The sequence below is a fragment of the Danio aesculapii genome, chromosome 8 (assembly GCF_903798145.1).
Source record: "Danio aesculapii chromosome 8, fDanAes4.1, whole genome shotgun sequence".
NCBI classification, from domain to species: domain Eukaryota; kingdom Metazoa; phylum Chordata; class Actinopteri; order Cypriniformes; family Danionidae; genus Danio; species Danio aesculapii.
In genome coordinates this window covers 29,897,854-29,918,791 of record NC_079442.1, presented here as the reverse complement: position 1 = coordinate 29,918,791, position 20,938 = coordinate 29,897,854, and the positions used below count along the sequence as shown (strand labels likewise).

The 20,938-nt window shown below is 31.6% G+C and overlaps 1 protein-coding gene across 1 annotated transcript; it reads left to right on the top strand.

Annotated features, from left to right (window-relative positions):
- Positions 1–6,331: 6,331 nt before the first annotated feature.
- foxp3b (forkhead box P3b) lies at positions 6,332–20,672 on the top strand. The gene is made up of 12 exons (XM_056464504.1): positions 6,332–6,432; positions 9,042–9,190; positions 12,755–12,869; positions 14,562–14,688; positions 14,768–14,872; positions 14,959–15,046; positions 15,234–15,308; positions 18,597–18,735; positions 19,258–19,334; positions 19,710–19,811; positions 20,267–20,388; positions 20,502–20,672. The coding sequence occupies exons 2-12, from the start codon at positions 9,044–9,046 to the stop codon at positions 20,590–20,592; spliced, it is 1,188 nt and encodes a 395-aa protein (XP_056320479.1). The 5' UTR covers positions 6,332–6,432; positions 9,042–9,043; the 3' UTR covers positions 20,593–20,672.
- Positions 20,673–20,938: the final 266 nt, after the last annotated feature.

Below are 20,938 nucleotides of genomic sequence, written 5' to 3'. Positions count from 1 at the left end.
TTTAGGTTGTGCTTTGGCGGCATGGACGACCATTATACAACATTTACTCGTCATCAGTGAATCTGTTTAAATTTCAGACCGTTTGGCGTCTTATTCTACAACGACAGAGGAGACGTGAGTATTGCTTTATTTCTTTTTGCTAAACAAGACATCAGTGGTCATTTGTGTAGTCCTGTTGTGTCAAGCTCTGATCAGTTCTCTCTTGTTCACTGCCTATTTTGACTTGTGGCTGCTGTGGATCCATCTCTGAAACTGGATTCTCTGTTGGATTTGTTTCTTTCTCTGACTGCTTTTTCTGTGCCAACAACTACGCCTGGTCTTCAGCTGTGCTCCCCGGTCTGCTGTATTCTCCAGTCCAGGGCTTTGATGCCCAGTGTCTGCATTTTAATTTGCTTTCTTGTTTACTTTTCTTGTTTGATTACTTTACTTTCTCAATTGACATTTTAATTTAGCCTACCCTTTTAGTTTAATTATATATAGTTATATATTTAATATAATCTAAATATTATTTTATACTGTTTGCTTATAAATAGATGTGTACTGTATGTATTAAATGTTGTGAAATATATAATACAAAAGTTTGATTATATACATTTGTGTGGCATTTTTAAAAAGGAAAAATGAATGAACAATATTTAATATTAAGCAATACTGGAAAATTATTACTGCTTATCCTGTATTCTAGGCAGTATTGATAAACTTCCAGGAAAAAACAAACATTAATACATGGGATAAGAACGTCGTTTCACGGTTGCTTAATGTTACATGACAACATTGCTACAGCCTTCTCACGTCTTACATTTCTACGTTGTAACAATGTAGCGAGCACGTAAGTGGCGACGTTGACTTTGAAAAAATGCAACGTTGTACAGACATGGCTACAACGTAGATGTGTTTGTTGGGATGATGTCAAATCTAGTAGGATTTTGTTGATTTCATTAGCTACATCCTGATATTCGCAGATTTAATTCAGGCAAACTTTAGCATACAACCATACATTGCATAATCAAAAATGATGTAAAATTGAATACCTTGCAAAATAGCATTTAAGACTCTTTAATAGATTTTAAGGGCCTTATATTTCTCTACATTGATTTATCAACTTTGAGTACTTTTTAAGACCCTGCAGACACCCTGATAGCTAATGAATTTAAAGGGTTAGTTCAACCAAAAATGAAAATTCTGTTATTAATTACGCACCCTCATGCCATTCCACTCTCCTAAGAGCTTCGTTCATCTTCAGAACACACATTAAGATACTTAACATCTCTGATCCTCCATAGACATCAATGTACCAGAAGTTCAAGTCCAGAAAAAAAACTGTGGTTCAACTGTAATCATCCAAAGTTCCAAGAACACCTTTGTGCACAAAAAAACTGTAAAAAAGCTCTTCGATCTAATCAAAACTAACGTAATTTGTAGTCTGAAGGTTAATGAAAGTGTCAGGCTGTTTAAAAAGTGTGGCTCTAAGTAACAACTCTTTTTTTGTTTCATTTTCTGCATGAACAAAAATGTTTTTCTCGCATTATTACAGTGTTAATCTCTCTCTTTTTGTTCCGCACAAGACAGCAAGTACAGGTTTAGACTGACATGAGGATGGCAATGACAACATTTTTAATTTTAGGTGATTTATCCTTTTAAACTTTTGTAATGTGTCAGATATTATTATGCTTCTACAAACATTGTCTACTGTGTTATTTCCCTTTTATTCTACATTATGAAAAAAATGAATCTTGAGGCTTGATTTTCATTAAAAAAATTGATGTGGTCATTAAAAATAATGAGCATATTTTCTTTAAAAATTGATATTCTGGATTTATTATAAAATATTGAGAAGGTTTCGCTAATATAACTAAGATTTAAATTTCACTTATTTTTTTAAGCAAACTAGTGCAATTATTAAGCTTAATTTAAGAAACTAATTAAGCTAATAATATTGAGGAAAGATGGCTTCACGTTTATTTTAAGAAAATTGACTCAATTATGTGGGTTTGATTGAGATGTTTGCATTTGAATCTCAACAACGGCAGTGATCAGATGACATTTTGAAGAAGCAGATCAACAGTGAGCATGTTAAGAGGTAAGCATTAACAGTTTATACTTTTATTGTCTTAAATAGCCTAAGCTCTTTCAGGAAAGACACATGCTGTTCAAACTTGTTCAGGAGCTTAGTTTTTGCTATATGATGTACTGTATATAGAGATACACAGGTATTTTTAACCACCCATTCCTATTTGAAATTGATTTGCTTGAATGTTCATTCTGAATTATATAATGTAATTGAACAAATTATTTGCATTGTAACAGTTAAGCAGGGTGGACGAACAACAATGCGCTTGTTAAGTGGTAAGTTAGCTAGCTATTCAATGGGGTTTATGCACAGCTAGTGCTTTTCCATTTTATAAGGTTCCTTTTACAGCATTGATGATGTAATGTAATGAACTGTGTTTATATATAATACTGTATATAAATACTAATATTTGTTTGCTTCATTTTTCAGATCAATGAAGAAAATGTTTGCAGTATTTTCCCACTAAAGAGGAGCAGTTTATTGAGGCAGATTTTAATAAAGAGAATGGGTGCCATACATCAGGTATTTTTAATAATGTTATTTGTGTATTATTGTTATTATTATTATTATTATTACTATTATTATGCAATATTACTAATTTCTACACTTTTTTTGCATCAGACCTCACATTAAATCAGGGATGAAATGAGAGATGTCGTCCTCTGTTTGCTGGTCTATCTGTATGCAAAAGAGGAAGAGCTCATCCAGGAGTGCAATGTAAGTGTCTCAAACCGTTTCAGATATTTAGGGTCTTCAGAAAACTGCATTTTATATTTTTGCATGCTTACAAAAAATATATATCTCAAGCACTACATTGTTGAATGCACTATTCCTTGTATAAACATGGTTTGTTTTTATAAATTTTTGTACACTAGTATACATTTTAAACAGCCTGTCCATTATAAGTCAAAATACCTGTGTACTTGTGTCAGTCAGCAACGTCTACTCAAACATTATGAAGACTTACTGTTCACAGAGAAATGGTTTATTTCCTTAATATATTTCCTTAATGTGTTTTAGTAAACCTTAAACATTTGAAATGTACAACTGTATAATTTCAATATAATAAAGGTAATGTTTATTTTACAGTGTGGGAATGCACAGAGAATGGCTGAAACTTATGGTTGGTCATCCCTCTGACAGACAGCAATTCTCTGACTTCTGCATTGTCATGGAGGATAAGTGAGTCATGGCTAGCTTGGAAAATCTAGAATTACTGAACTGGATTTATACAAATATTCCCCGAATTAAAATCACCTACAAAGAAACGTTTATTAAGTTTCTGACACAAATTCACCTTTTGGGGAATTTTCACAGCATTGACTGATTGATTGTGTTGCTAATATTTTATACTGGTTCTATATGTTTTGCAATACACAAATTCTGTCAAATTTTGTCTAAAATGTGACTATTCCTACAAAAGAAAGTTGACAGAACATTTTTTCCAGGACACGGATAAAGGAATTTTTATCAGAGATTAACATCGCTGTAAATTTTATATAGATTTGTTTAACATATTGTACCATTTTGTTGTCAGTGTAACATGTAACAAAATTATATTTGGCCAAAATTTGAGTAAATGAGTGATTTATTTGCATATATTATAAAAGCATATTCCACTAATAATATTAAAATCTTCATCTATCACTCAAAAAAAACGAGTAATTTTCACATGTTTCATTCAAGTGGTTTTTGCAAAAATAAATAAATATGAGTAAATGGTGGTGAATTTGCTTAAATTATAAAAGCACATTCCGCTAATAATATTAAAATCTTCATCTATCACTCAAAAAATTTTGTAATTTTCACATGATTCATTCAAGTGGTTTTTGCAAAAAAAAAAATCAAGTCTTGAAATGTACTTAAAAATAATACGTGCAATAGTGTTACCACTATTTTTTAGTAAATAGCACATAAGATTTTTTACAGTGTGTCTTATACCGCATACAGTAAGAGAGAAATTACAATAAAGCAGCTTTCAGTTGAAGTAAGGCGCAGTAGGAAGTCCTTAACACATAATAAATTCTCTTTTCCAATTGTCTCTTCCAATTGTGTCACTCTAGTTTTTAGAGTGACACAAAATTAAAATAAAAAAAATGTATCTGCACTTTTGTCTGTTAATAAAAACATTATAATTAATATTATTGTGTATGTAATGACACAAAATAAATGACAAAAAATAAATAATGACTGTATGCTCAATGAAAACTTTACATACTGTGTTTCCCTTTAAACATTCTTTCCTGAGACCAATAAAAACATTTGCCATTTTATGTACTGGATTTTACTGGAAGTATTGATGCTCTAGTCATTACTGATTACCAAAGATTGAAAAATATACAAATATACAGTATAATTATGCTTTTTTTAAAAACAGTAATTAATATAAAAACAAAAGTACATGTGTTTACTAGATATCTATTTATAATTCAAAATAATGTAGAAAAGATGCTGTCGGGAAACTTAATTGTCTCTTAAAGGTCAAAGATTAAATGATTTTTTTTCCCTTTTCATAATTATTCTTTTGACATTGCATTTTTTTGGTTGATGCCAGATAAACAGACATTGCACATTGCGTTTTTGTTAAATGCAAGAGTTGTTTGTGAATATTCACTGTTGATTGTGGAACGTTTTGGCCCGTTTCCTTTTTGATGACTCTGAGTATTTTCTGGGTATAAATAGGGGCTGGATACTAAATTCTGGCAATGACACGCTGCATGTGGGAAGGTTCCAACTTCAGGTGAGTCTTAAAATGCAACATCTGTGTTCTCTGAAAGATGAACAATTTCTTAAAGTGGAAATGACATTCTTTTCGTCCTAATTTGACGCAAAATTGCATGATGTAATTATTACGCATTGGCTAATCTCTGTCTCTGTCTCTTTTGGAAATAATGACCATCATATTTTCCATATGCAGTCAGTTTGTATGATTAAAGAGGTTAATTTTGCATGTATCTATAATTCATTTCTGTCTTGACTGCATATGGAAAAAATCTCTTGAAAATGTGGATTTTGTGTGGATCTATTAGATGTGAGTTTGAATAAAATATTATTTTATTATTCTATAAATGTCTGATAATATTTATTCCAAATTTTGAACAAATAATATTGTCAATTAGAAAATTTAGTTTTTCCAGAAAATGACAATTGATTTTAATTTAGATGACTAAAGAAATAAGAAGTTGTTTGCTGAACAAAAGCAAACAAAACAACAACATCACTCAAACACATACCTGTGTTGTGGTCTCTTGATTTTTTCTTTAGACTCATATGGATTTATTATTTTTCTTTCAAATTGTTATCAGATCTTACAGTATAATTAATCTGTGTAGCTGTTCTTGTAATCTGCTTTATATAGTCACTGTATTTCCATTATAAAATTACATAACAGAAATTAAATGTTTCAGCTTCAGATTATTTTAATTAAACTTTCTTAGATTTAAAAAATACTTTATGTACCTAATATGTACAGTTGAAACCTGAATTATTAGCCCCTGTTTATTTTTTTCCCCAATTTTTGTTTAATGGAGAGAAGATATTTTTGAACACATTTCTAAACATAACAGTTTCAATAACTCATCTCTAATAACTGATTTATTTTATCTTTGCTATGATGACAGTACATAATATTTTTATTCATTCATTTTCTTTTCAGCTTAGTCCTTTTATTAATCTGGGGTCACCACAGCAGAATGAACCACCAACTTATCTAGCATATATGTTATGCAGCGGATGCCCTTCCAGCTGCAACCCATCACAGGGAAAGTAAATAATAATTTAATAATTTAATAATATTTTAATAATTTAATAATTTTTCAAGACACTTCTAAATAAGACTTTCTTGAGAAAAAAAATATTATCAGACATACTGTGAAAATTTCCTTGCTCTGGTAAACATAATTTGGGAAATGTTTATATATATATATATGTTCAAAAGGGGGCTAATAATTCTGACTTCAGCTGTAAATAATGTTTTTTATTTTTGGATAAAATGAAAATGTACCTTTGCTAACCCAACCCTAACCCTAAAAAGACAGAAAGACATTTTACCATTACCTGAAGTAATTTTTGCACGTAACAAATTGTCTTTCATCTTCCACAAGAAAACTCAACCCCTAAAAAACTGACGTGTTGGTCTTTCTGAAGTTTGTCCTCTGCCATTCTCGAAGAAATAATAGTTCTGCACGCCCTGATCTATGACCTCTGAAACAAACATCGCATCTACTTCTTTGATATGAAATTTTGTCTCTCACCTTTTTTTTTTAAATTCTGATTGCCATTTTTATCCAGAAAACATCCCCTCACTCTTGTTTTTAACCAGAAAAGCACAGGAAGACAACGGCTGTCAACTAAAGCGCAAGGTAAAGAACGCTCTGTAAAGAACTTGTTTATGAGATATTCTCAACTTAATATTTAATAATTGATGACAAAGCAGACCTTACACAAGCCAGCTATAGATTTTGTTATTTGCAAAATATCCAAAATTCATGTATTGATCAAATGTGCGTTCATGCAAATAATATAGATGTACAGTATGTTGGAACTTATTTCATCAGTTGGTTTAAATTATTCAAGCAAAATCAATAAAAAAAAAACTAAATTAAAAAGTTTGTTTTGTTCATTTTGTTTGAACATTTGAATATACAAAATGTTGTTTACTTAACTTTACATACCTTAAATCTGTGCCATATTGATATTTATACATATGTAATTATATGCATGTTGGATTATTTACTAAAATAGTTTTGAATATTTTATGTTTAACACATTGCACTCAAACACTTAAACATATAAAAAAGTGGGTGGATGAACAACTACAGTTATGGTCACTGTGAGTCATTTTGTTTTGTTTTTTCTCAAATCTTTGTAACGCCTGTTTTACAAAGACTAACAAAAACCTATTTCATGTGGTAGAGATGGAAAGGAAAGTAGATGACAAATATTCATTGGTATGTAGTTTCACTTAAATTCTTCTGAGGCAAAGCTGAAGTTATGTGAAAAGAGGAAAAGAGTGGAGTGTGAGTAATATTCCATCGCTCGATGCCGTGAACCTCAAAACTCAATTACATATGGCGTGACAGGCCACACAATGTCTAGAAAAGCAAATGGTTTGGAGTAATAATGAAACAATTGCAAGTGTTTGTTGCTTTTTTCAGTGGATGAAATTAAAACTAAAATGCTTTCTTTTTAGGAACTTCACTTGCTTTTGCTCATTTGACTAGTGCAGAGGAGTGCAAAGAAACAATGCTTTTATTGTCAAGACACTCTAAACTCAACATCATTACTATTACTATATCCCTCTTGCATCCCTCGTGCATGTTTTTGCAAAATGCAAAAAGTGTGTGTGTGGTTTCCTGAGAGGTGGTGAGAGGTTTGTGTTTTGTATGCCAGATAGACGTCATGCATATTTTGGGTTCAGATTGCAAGCAATTGCCATGTTTAAGTCTAGAAATTTTAAACCACAAACATAACAGAATGTCAGAAATTATGTTTATGTTTTGGCTGCTTTAAAATAACAGTAAGTTTAAACACAGTAAGTGCCATTGGCCTTGCTTGCATTTAACCTTATTTGTAGTGAGCCTTTTGGTCCTTTTTGTTTTTTTGCATGTATGCTGTACTAAGTGCAATTTCATGTAATCATGTCAGCACTCTCCTTCTGATTCCTCCAGGTTTTGTGTGAGATGCCCAGCATACATCATTTATCTTGGATTTTTCTTATCTTGACATTTTTATCATTTTGCCATTTTTAATATATCCTCATGGATTTTATTTCAGTGTAAACTTAGAAATTGTTTCAATTATTCTTTACATTTCTAATGGTTTAATAAAATAAATATCTAATATATTAATAATATATTAATAAAATATATCTAAAAATAAAAGAATCATGCACACATATTATATATATATATATATATATATATATATATATATATATATATATATATATATATATATATATATATATATATATATATATATATAGTTGAAGTCAGAAATATAAGCCCCCTGTTTATTTTTCCCACCAATTTTTGTTTAACGGAGAGATTTTTTCAACACATTTCTAAACATAATAGTTTTAATAACTCATTTCTAATAACGAATTTATTTTGTCTTTACCAGATATTTTTCAAGACACTTCTATACAGCTTTAGGTGACATTTAAAGGCTTACCAAGGTTAATTAGGTTAACTAGGCAGGTTAGGGAAATTGGGCAAGTATAATGTCATTGTATAATGATGGTTTGTTCTGAAGACAGTCGAAAAAAATAAAAAATGGTTCATAAAAATAAAAACTGCTTTTATTCTAGCCGAAATAAAACAAATAAGACTTTCTCCAAAAGAAAAAATTATTATAAGACATACTGTGAAAAATGCCTTGTATACTGAAAATTATGTACTGTCATCATGGCAGAGACAAAATAATGGAGTTATTAGAGATGCCTTATTAAAACTATTATGTTTAGAAATGTGTTAAAAAATATTTTCTCCGTTAAACAGAAATTGGGGAAAAAAATAAACAGGGGGGCTAATAATTCAGGGATGCTTATAATTTTGACTTCAACTGTATATATAATTATAGTATTTATAGTTTATATATTCATAGTATAGTATATCATTTATAGTATGTAGTATTATAACATTAGTAATTTATTTGTACATGTGGTTTAATATTAATCTTTAATGGTTACATTCTAATATCATTATAATAGATAATGAAAGCATTAAATGAAGTAAATTAAGTAAAATTAAAATCCTTGTAAAAATACAGATTTTTTTGGTAAACATTTTAAGTAAAAATACAAAATGGTATGAAGTGTTGATAGTTCCAGAACAAATACTAAATAATCTATAAACATAAAATAAATTAAGGAATTCCAGCTGAACATTTCATTGGCTGTCCCACATCTTATGTGAAATTTAAATGTATGTCAAATCTCTTATATGCACCTCTGCATATCTGACTTCAGAAATGCCTCATTGTAAAAGAGAGACTGATAAGAAAGTGAGTGGGAGAGAAGACGAGAAACAAAAGAGTCTAAAAGAGGAGCGTGACGCATCTCCTCCTCTTTTAAAGCAGCAAGCTTCAGATCAGTGCGTGGACGAGACTTTTTCTGAGGTACGTCCTTCATCCTCTACCCAACGTTACATTGAGTGTTGTTTACCTCAAATTTATACAGCAGTTCCTGAATTTTACAAAGCTTTTTTTAAAAACTGTGATGTATTTTATTATTTGAATTTTACTACATGTGTAGATCACACTTCACAATGAGAATCTTCAGATATATTTAATTAAATTAGTTTACATACATGTTTGTACTTTAAAAAAAGTCTGTAATAACTTGGAATATACCAGTTTTCAAAGCCTTAATAAAAAGCAATTCAGTGCTTTAGTCTTATGCAGTTTATAATTGAAAGAGGAGTTTGTTAATGGTAAAGGAGCAGGTTTGCTTCTTTAAAAGGGTCGTTGTTTTTCATTTTAAGAAACCAGGAAAAATGTATCACAGTTTCCAATAAAAAATGATTAGCAGCAAAAAACCTTTACAGTGTTGATTGTAATTGAGAATTATACCACAATGTTAGAATGAATTGTAAAGCATTGTGTAATGCTGAAATCTTGAGAAATGGCTGCTGAATATGCAGCTTTAAGCTGAAAATGTACTCATCATTTACTCACTCAAGTGGTTCTAAACTTTTAATTTCTTTCTTCTGTTGAACACAAAACATGTTATTTTGAAGAATGTTGGGAAAAAGTAGCCATTGACTTCTATAATAAGAACAAACAATACTATGGCTGTTTTTTTCCATTACGCTTCAGTATATCTGTGTGCAGCGGATGAAAGAAACTCAAACAGGTTTAGAACAAGAGAAATGTGAGTAAATGATTGCAATGGTATTTTTTTTTTTTTGGTGAACTATCCCTTTAGGATCATTGGAATAAATTATATTTCAAAATAGACTTTAAAAAACAAACTTTAAATTGTAATATTTCATTTATAGTTGAAGTCAGAATTATTAGCCCTCCTGAATTATTAGCCCATCTGCGTATTTTTTCCTAATTTCTGTTTACTGGAGAGAAGATTTTTTCAACACTTTTCTGAACATAATATTTTTAATAACTAAGTTCTAATAACTGATTTCTTTTATCTTTACCATGGTGACAGTACATAATATTTTACTAGATATGTTTTCAAGATAGGTAGTATTCAGCTTAAAGTGACATTTAAAGGCTTAACTATGTTAATTAGGCATGTTAAGCTAATCATGCAAGTCATTACATAATAGTTTTTTGTTCTGTAGACAATCAAAAATATATATTGCTTAAGAGGGCTAATAATCTTGACCTTAAAATGGTTTTATAAAAATTAAACACTGTTTTCAATGTAGCCAAAATAAAACAAATAAAACTTTCTCTAGGAGAAAAATATTATCAGAAATACTGTGAAAAAAAATCCTTGCTCTGTGAAACATCATTTGGGAAATATTTGAAAAAGAAAAAAAATCACAAGAGGGCTAATCATTTCGACTTCAACTGTACATACAGTCATACATCATCACAACAGTCTACTGTGATAACACACACACACACAAATCACACCATACAAAAACCAAGCGATGGAATAAAAGCACAGATACCTTAATCTTAAATAAATGTTTAATCATATCCTGACAATATCACACATTATTGTTCTTGCCAAGATTTTGACATGCCTATGGTTTCTATATTTTTGAAAGTAGTCTGTAAAGCTGAATTTATTTAAAATAATAAAATACTGTGAAACTTTTGATTTTATACTCTTAATTGATTCCTGTAATGAATAAGTGAATTTTTCCAGTGTAGTTTATTCCAATCTGTAGTGTCACATGTTCCCTCGGATATCATTCTGAGTATTTAAAGAAACACTTTTTTTGTCTTTTAATTAGCAAGAACACATTAAAGTCATCAAAAGTGATAATAAAAATTGCTAAAATACCTCATTTAAAAAATACTGTAAATTATTCTTATTTTTAACTTTCTCTTCATCACTCATGGTTTAGAGAATATGTACACTGTGTAAAAATGTAAAATGCTGGGTTACACACAATGCCTTCATGTTGTTTTTACAATATTAAGTGGATTGAACATAACCCCCCCCCCCCTCCCAAAAAAAAACCTTAAGAATTGTTGTTTTAACTCATATATAATAGTTTGAACAGGCAGCAAAAGTAATTTTTTGAGTGTAGAAAAATTATTCAACATCAGTAATATTAGAATGATCGGCTCATTAGAATGATTACTGAAGGCATTTGTTTAACATAAAGGACTGAAGTAATGACGCTGAACATTCACAGAAATAAATATTATTTTAAAAATATGTGACCCGGGATCACCAAACCTTAAGCTTAAGCTGCAATAGCCAAAACTACACTGTATTCGTGAAAATTATTACTTTTTCTTTTTTCTTTTATGCCAAAAATTATTAGAATATTAAGTAATGATCATTTTCCTGACATTCTGTAAAACTCCTACCATAACTTAATCTTTGATTTTTAATGTGAGTTGCTGAACACTTCATTTAGACAGCTGCCAATGTGATTTGGTTCAATATGTAGATTTTGTTGAACCTTCGTATTCCAGATTTTGAATTAGGCATGAGACGATAACCGTTTTCAACGTTTACCACAGTTTGGAAAAGTCAAGGTTTTAAAACCAGCAAAACTTTATGTTATACCAGTATATGTAAGTTTTTTCATTTATGTGGTTTTTACAACTATTTTATTTTGTTTTTTAGGGCAACAGTATCTATAGCTGAAAAGAACCCTCGACATCAAAAGCTACTCTTCTAAAATATTTTAAATGTTTCTTAAAATAAAATATATTGTGTTCAATGGGGGAAAAATGCAGTTGTTTTTTTAGATGACATTTAAAAACCACATATTTTAGAGCAGTAATCACAATACCATGAAACCGTGGTATTTTTATCCAAGGTTATCATACTGTCAGAATCTTATACCAGCCCATGCTTTGAATAGTTGTATCTCGGCCAAATATTGCCAAATAATATTTCATAAAAATACCATATGTTAAAACACCCCTCAGTGAGTTAAAGAAACTTTCAAAACTATTTAAAAATATCAGTTATCCCAAACATCTGACCAGTAGTCATTCATTCATTCATTTAATTTTTCTTCAGCTTAGTCCCTTATTTATCATGGGTTGCCACAGCTAAATGAACCGCCAACTATTCTGGCATATGTTTTTTACGCAGCGGATGCCCTTCCAGATGCAACCCAGTACTGGGAAACACCCATACACTCTCATTCTCTCACACACACACACACATACACTAGGGACAATTTTAATAAATCTAATTCACCTATAGCGCATGTCTTTGGACTGTGGGGAAAACTGAAGCACCCGGAGGAAACCCACATGAACACAGGGCTGAACAGTAGTGTATTTATTTATATTACTGATTTCTTAGATTTATTTATATTTCTGTCCCTCAGTCAGTACCACCAGTTCAGTTCAGTAATACAGCCTCCTCCAACAACTCCTCATTCTTTAAACCTCCTCTATGCCAGGTAAACTGAAACGCCACTGATGTTTAAAGCATCAGCAGCTGTCAGTGAACTGCCTTCATCGTGTGTGTGTGTGTTTGTGTGCGTGCGTGTGTGTGTGTGTGTGTGTGTGTGTGTGTAGGTGCAGAGATCTGCTGATGAAGAGCGAATGCAGTTTCTTCAGCTGCTGGTACAGAATTCACGATCAGGTCAGATCAGACCGTCTGTACTTCGCTCTACGGCTCTCCTGCTTCAGGGTTTGTGTTTCAATCAATTATTCACACCTCACTTTTTCACATAGTCGAAGTAGTGAAATCCTCAGAGATATTATTATATTTCATATATGTTCTGTCAAACTACAGTTTTTAAATATATATATCCACTACTGCTTCATGTAATCTCTTTATTGTGCTGGAGGTTTCAAACGAAGTAAATGTTTTTGAAGTTTCTGTGAAGGACGTGCTAATTGTGGCTAAAAGTGTAGTTCTGTTTTCTAAAATACTGTTGTGCTGGTCATATGTTTACAGTATTGTTTGGAGATTGTTAATATTTTAGTTTCAGTATAGCAAGTAATAAAATGTGCATGTTTTTTTCTACTTTATATTATTTAAGAAATGTACATATACAGTGCTCAGCATAATTGAGTACACCACATTTTGAAAAAGAATATTTCTATGCATTTCTCAGTTAATATAGGCAATGTATTTTGGTACATTTAAACAAAACAGATTTATTAAACAGATATATTTATTAAAATTATATTTAGTCACCAAACATATTTAGAAATTGAAAGATAATGCAATTAAATTCAAGCACAATATTGCAAAAAAAATTACAACCTACAAAATTTCAACTAAATATTTCAATTTTTTTTGTTTCTCTTCATTTTTTTTCTCTTCATAAAATTTGTATTTAATACTTTTCTATAACATAAACATTTAAATGAACTAGTTTTCGGACTGTTATCGTAAGTTATTTTGTGCACAAATATAATATTGTATAGCTTCCTATTTAAAATATGAATTTGAATGAGATATTTGTTAGGGGTGTACTTATGTATGCTGAGCACTGTGTATACAATTATTAGAAGAAATGAGTAACATTTTACAATAAGGTTCCATAGTTTAATATAGGTTAAAGTATATACAAACATGAGCAAACAATACATTTATTTTAGTATTTATTCATCTTTTAAAAGTTAGTTAATGAAAATAAAGCTGGTGGAAGTTCATTTGAACTAACAGTGCATTAACTTATATTAATAAGAATACCTTTTGATTATTAAAATGCTGTATAAGAGTGTTCATGCTTAGTTCTTGTACACTGAAAAAAGTGTTGCATGCAAAACTGTTGCAAACAATTTATTTGTGTTGAATTTAAACAAACAAATTAAATTGAGCAATGTTCAACTTAATTTGTTTGTTTAAATTCAGCCCAAATAAATTGTTTACAACCACTTAACGTAAAAAAAATTGAGTAAATCCAAGGAATCATCGTTGAATAATTTTTTTCAGTGTAGTAAGTATATGAAATAACAGTAACTAATATGCCGCTATTTTAAAGTGTTACCAAAAAAAGAATAAGAAAGGTTTCCACAGCATTGGTTTAATATACAATGTGCTATTGCCTGCTGTTTCGATAAACCTGATCATGCGTATAATTTAATTCACCAGAAATTTCTGCATACCTGACCACTTATTAGCAGTGGTTATAAAAATAATAATAACTCATTCATTAATAACGAGCTTAATAATAATAACAATAGTTGTTGTTTTAATTTTAGGTTATTTTATTTTAAACCTAGACCTATATTTGTATTTAATTGTACTTAAAATTTTTGATAGATTTACAGTTTTTTTTTTTGTAAATAATATTATAATAACCAAAATAAATGAATAAATATAGAAGTGAGGTACTCACAAGTATGAACAGTTTTTTTTTTTTTTCAGCAAATGAGAGCAACCCAACAGCCATGAGCAGAAGAAAAGACACAGGCCACAGTGCGCAGATTTCCATCCAAGCTGTTGCTGAATCAAGCCAACACAGGAAACAGTCTGCCAGCTATTACTCTCACAGGTATCACTGGAAAAAAGAAAATTAAATTAAAACTGAATCAATCTCCATATCCTTAAATTCCTCCATGTGTCCTCTTCAGCCCAGTACAGTCAGAGATCCAGAGATCCAGTGCTCTTTTCATAAACGGACATTGTCGCTGGCCAGGCTGTGAAAAAGCTTTTGAAGATAACACACTTTTTCTGAGGCAAGTCTGTCATTTTATTTTCAGTGTCTGAAGTAATGTCAGCACACCGCATTGATCTTTTTCATTATGATTGCTAAACTGTCTAGACATCTGAACCGAGACCACAGGACAGATGAAAAAACTATCGCACAATGGCGAGTTCAGCAAGACCTGGTGCACCACATGGAGAATCAGGTACGTCAGCAATGCAAACTCTTACAGGCACAAGTTCTGCTCTGTGCATCACTGACAATTGTGGATAATGCGTAAGAAAGTGAATCATGGTTTCATTGGTTTTGAGTCAATGAACGCCAACCAAAAAAGACTCAAGCTTCTTTGTAAGTGTGGCTTGATAACCCACTAACATGTTATTTGTGTTCAGCTCATACAGGAGAGGCAGAAACTTCATGCCATGCAGCTCCATCTCCGACTCTTCGAATGCATCTCCACATATACGGTACAAATCCTGTAACAGGTTTTATGAGAGCGTTCAGAAATCGAGATTCTCACAGTGAACGTGATATTTCCTTTTCACGATTTCACACAACATCCGTAACTCTGTACAAAGTGCATGGGAAACAATCTATCCACCTTTATCAGCATTTATTACGTCATGGAAAAACTAATATATATTTAAATTATGAATATGAGTTTATTTTTTAATTAAACAATGTGCAACTTCTCTGTTTTTCTGAATTTACTGGATTTATTAGTTAGGGGGTTGTTAATATTTCTTTTATTCTACAGTATAAAACAGATGGCATTCTCAATGTCTGATTACATTTCTCCCAAAATTCCAATAAATATATTTTTTGAGATTGCAAATATTATTATTGATTCTTCTGAATTTAAAACATTCTTATTGAGTTGTCTAATATTAATATAAAATCATTTTTACATCCTTTGGAAAGAAAGCACTTGTGTCTGATCTTTTGATTTAGTTTTTTTACCAAATAAAGTGCATTTACAGCATGAAAAAAGACAAAAAACAGAAACAAAACATTTCAAATAATAACATTGCACCACAAATAATCCATATACATTAATAACTGAGTAAGAGGCATGTAATTGACTTTGTGCTTTACAGATTTACACTTGGTATTTTAACATGAAACAAGTAATATTCACAATCATGACTGGGACCAAAGCTCTTTTCAGTCTCTTCTGTATTTTTTCCTTAAGATAATTTGCCTGTTTTCTCTGCAGACTTGTTAATATTTAACAATTTAATATTGCTGCAAATAGTTTTTGAGATTATCCAGGGTCTGTTGAAAGTAATTAGTTCATTCTATTAAACTATAAAATATTCAGTAGATGAACTTTGAGTAGAATAATGACACCCAGGAGCGGATTTGACCAATAAGGCAGGTAAGCGGCCCCAATAAATATCTAGAAGTAAAAATTACACCTATAAACTACGCTGTAAAAAATTATTTGTTAGTTTGGCTAAAAAAAGTAAGTTACCTGGTTGCTTTAAAATTTTGAGTTCATTGAAACTATAAATGTGAGTTATATCAGTGAGTGATTTTGCTGTTTCAGCTTTGTATTTTGTATTGCATCAACTTCTTCAAGTAGTTTAAGTTGACTTACAAATTTGAGTACACTCAACTTAAAACTGTAAAATTGTTGAGTGAACTTACTTTTTTAAATCAACTTAATCCATTTGATTGCTTGAAAAAGTTGATACAATATAATTCAAAGTTATATGAACAAAAGATTTGTCAACTCAACTACAAATAGTTTGTTGTAACAAAAAACTGATAAAGTTACCTGGTTGCCCTAAAATTATGAGTTAAATTAACTAAATATTGCTTGTTCTAACAATTAACTAAGACGTTTATACGGTTGCCTTAAAATTACGAGTTAAATCAACTAAATATAACTTGTTATAACAATTAACCATGAAGTTTACACAGTTGTCTTAAAATTATGAGCTAAATGAATTCACCCCATGTAACATGACAAATGCATTTAAAAAAGAAATCTGGAATGTCGACACAAATACACTGTAATGTCATTTATTATAACTTCAAGAAAATATTTTTATTCAAGCAGAAATAAAGTCCTATCAGTTCAATGAATTAATATGAAAACTCCTTGATTCAACAAGATACAATCTGTAAATGTACTTCATATACAGTTGAAGGTTTAATAACTCATTTCTAATACCTGATTTATTTGACCTTTGCCATGATGACAGTAAATAATATTTTACTAAATATTTTTCAAGGCACTTTTATACAACTTAAAGTGACATTTAAAGGCTTAACTAGGTTAATTAGGTTAACTAGGCAGGTTAGGGAAATTAGGCAATTTATTGTATAATGATGATTTGTTCTGTAGACTATCGAAAAAATATATAGATTAAAGGGGCTAATAATTTTGACCTTAAAATTCATTCATTCATTCATTTTCTTTTCGGCTTAGTCCCTTTATTAATCTGGAGTCACCACAGCGGAATGAACCGCCAACTTATCCAGCATTTTGTTTTATGCAGCGGATGCCCTTCCAGCTGCAACCCATCACTACCCTACCCAATTCACCTGTACCGCATGTCTTTGGACTGTGGGGGAAACCGGACCACCCGGAGGAAACCCACACGAACGCAGGGAGAACATGCAAACTCCACACAGAAACTCCAACTGACCCAGCCAAGGCTCGAACCAGCAACCTTCTTGCTGTGAGGCGACAGCACTACCTACTGTGCCACTGCGTTGCCGACCTTAAAATGGTTTATAAACAATTAAAAGCTGCTTTCTAGCCAAAATAAAACAGACTTTTCTCCAGAAGAAAAAAATATTATCAGACATACAGTGAAAATTTCCTTGCTCTGTTAAACATAATTTGGGAAATATTTAAAAAAGAAAAAAAATCAAAGGGGGGTTGATAATTCTGACTTCAACTGTACATGCAATAGTCAGAAGCAGCTTTACAAAAAAAAAACAGGTAGAAAAGGAGCAGCAAAGTGGCGCAGTGGGTAGCACAATTGCCTCACAGCAAGAAGGTCGCTGATTCGATCCCCGACTGGGTCAGTTGGCATTTCTGAATGGAGTTTGCATGTTCAAAACAGATGCTGGATAAGTTGGCGGTTCATTCCCCTGTGGCGACCCCAGATTAATAAAGGGACTAAGCTGAAAAAAAAATGAATGAATGAATGTCAGACAAGGAAAAATGGTAAGAAAACAGCAATTTGGAAACATTGTTCATGTGTTGTTGTGGTGTGGATGTATAACCTGGGTTATAATCTCCTAAACAAACACTTGCAATTGATTCATGAGATCGGTTCATGAGATCGGCCAGATCAGCAAGCACCGATCCAGTCGTGAAATGTGATTATCGGCCGATACTGATCTTCGGCCGATCGATCGGAGCATTCCTAATATTTATTATTTTAGTTGTAAGTTCATTTTACTAAAACTAATCATTTAAAATGTAGAGACTGCATTAATTTAAAATGTCTAAAAGAAGATTGAGTGATATATTAAAAAAACAGCAATATAAATAAAAATTTAATAAAAGTAGAAAGGGTGCATTTCAGGACTTGGGTGCTATGGCTGTAATTGCTTAGGGCCCCAAAATCACTAAATCTGCCCCTCATGACACCTCAATGTACCCTGTTTTTAAAACACCTCACTGATTGTTTACTGACGTTACTCTCATAATTCACATAAAGCATAATGTGGTAAAAAAAATAGTGGATATGTGCTTGATATCGCTCTCATACTACTTGTGTGCTCTCCATCAGGGAGTTGCTGGAGGCTGGTGGAGGCCGCTGGCACTAAATTTCCCCCCATTGAGTGAGCCAGATGGCAGGACAGAGAGAGCTTGTGATGCACCGGTACAACAGGAGCCTTGGCACATCCCACCACCACACCTGCTGCCAGGTAAATCCTCCTAAAATCCAAAATACACTTCTTGCTGTGCTCCTTAACACAGGAGCGCCACTGAACAAGCATAATTGAATCTGAAATGGTTTAATGATGACTGTACGGATAAGACTGTACGTTGATCCGTTTACTTCCGCTCTTCTGTTTACTTCCATTGGCCTGACTCTAGAAAGTTGGTGGCCTACCGCTTTGGCTACAGCTGATTTTGTGATATTGCTTGTTTCCTGTTGCCATATTTGGCAGGACTGCAGACTACAAAAGGTTGAGATCTGGACCAAAAGCAACTCAGCTGGAGCTCTTGCTCATAAACCGTCTATTACAAAGCTTTGATTTGGCAGTTTCGAGGTTTGCACAAGCATGTTATTGAAAATGCCTGACTCATTTACATTACTCGGATGTGTGTTTTCTACTTGCAGCAAAACACATCAGGCTTTATGCAGTTATGATTGTTTCCGCTCAGTTTTCCAAGAATTGTTGTGTGATGTTCGGCTTAGTCATTTTCTTTTCTGCAAATTACAGATTTCGTTAGCAGTGCTGAATACTACAAATGTGCCAATATACGTCCGCCCTATACGTATGCGTTCCTAATCAGATGGGTAAGTAACGTCTTTTGTCTTTGCTATGATAACAGAACATAATATTTCTCTACTTATTTAGCAAGATACTAGTATTCTGCATAAAGTGCAATTTAAAGGCTTAACTTGGTTAACTAGGTAAGTTAAATTAATAAGGCAAGCCACTGGACAATAGATGTTTGTTCTGTAGCAAATCTGGGGAAAAATTGTTAAGGGGGCTAATAATATTGACCTTAAAAATTATAAAAACAAATTTAAGAACTGCTTTTATACTTGGGAAATATTTTAAAAGTATAATTTTAAAAGAAAAACACAGAAAAGCTAATAATTTTGCTTTGAACTCTATATATATATATTTTTTTTACTAATGCAATTTTTCATTTCATGCTTGTTTAGTCAATCTTGGAGGCCCCAGACAAACAACGGACATTAAACGAAATCTACAACTGGTTCACAAGAATGTTCTTCTACTTTCGTCATAATTCCCCTACATGGAAGGTACTAAAAACCCAATGTTGCTAATAGAGATTGATTTCTGAAATAGCATTTTGTATAGTAAAAGCTGAATATTTTGTAATAATATAGTGCCAGATTCATTCATTCATTCATTTTCTTTCGGCTTAGTCCCTTGATGGGTTATGACTGGTAGGGCATACACTGTGTAAAACATATGCTGGATAAATTAGCGGTTCATTCCGCCGTGGCGACCCCTGATTAATAAAGGGACTAAGCCGAAGGAAAAGTGAATGAAAAAACTTAGGCTTGTCCAAGTTAACCAGATACTGATATTGGTACAGTTTATTCGGGAGATTATATTTGTGTCCACATGGTGCCGCTATTGACAAGATAAAAATCACGAAGTTATGCTAAATATTCTTACTTTACAGTAACAGGCGATTTTTATAACATAAAATAGTATTCTTTAATTTATAATCACTTCAAACTTTTCTCAGAATGCCGTGAGACACAATCTTAGTCTTCACAAATGCTTTGTGCGGGTGGACGGGAGGACAGGGGCCGTGTGGACAGTGGATGAGGAAGAGTTTCAGAAGAGGAAAGGCCAGAAAATCCACAGGTCAATTAACAATTATCTCAGGATTATCAAAATAAGAATGTAATTCACAGAATATGCTCATGATATTGGAAAGTCTAACAGTGTGACAAGTAATGTCTCGCTTTATTTTACAGGGACTACACTTTAAAATGGTCGACACCCTTCTCCCACTATCCACCTCATGAAGTCTCAGATGTACCAATAAAAGCCATAGATTCTCAGTAAAATATTTGTTTGTTTATGTATAGTGTAATATGGAGACAAATTAGGCTAAACTTTAGATTTTTTTTAACTTTTAGACATTATCATTAAGTGTTGTTTGTTTGTTTGTTAATATCCATTGCTATTAATTTGTTAATAGTCTTTCTTATAACATTACTGTTGCATAAGTATTTTATATATATATAGTCATTTATGCACATTGTAGGTTTTTATGTTTATATACAGTGTTATAAATTGATGTATTTCTGACTGTTTTTGTATGTATTTTATTATACCTGATTAAAATGAAATAGCAAAAATATATTAGAATATTCAAAATTATTCTGATTACAATATCATACACCAAACT

Excerpts from the sequence above, each read along its gene's own strand:
- foxp3b (XM_056464504.1), top strand. The coding sequence starts at position 9,044 with ATGCCTCATTGTAAAAGAGAGACTGATAAGAAAGTGAGTGGGAGAGAA. Across the intron at positions 15,047-15,233 it reads TGCACCACATGGAGAATCAG|CTCATACAGGAGAGGCAGAA; the intron begins GTACGTCAGCAA and ends ATTTGTGTTCAG. Across the intron at positions 18,736-19,257 it reads ACCACCACACCTGCTGCCAG|ATTTCGTTAGCAGTGCTGAA; the intron begins GTAAATCCTCCT and ends TGCAAATTACAG.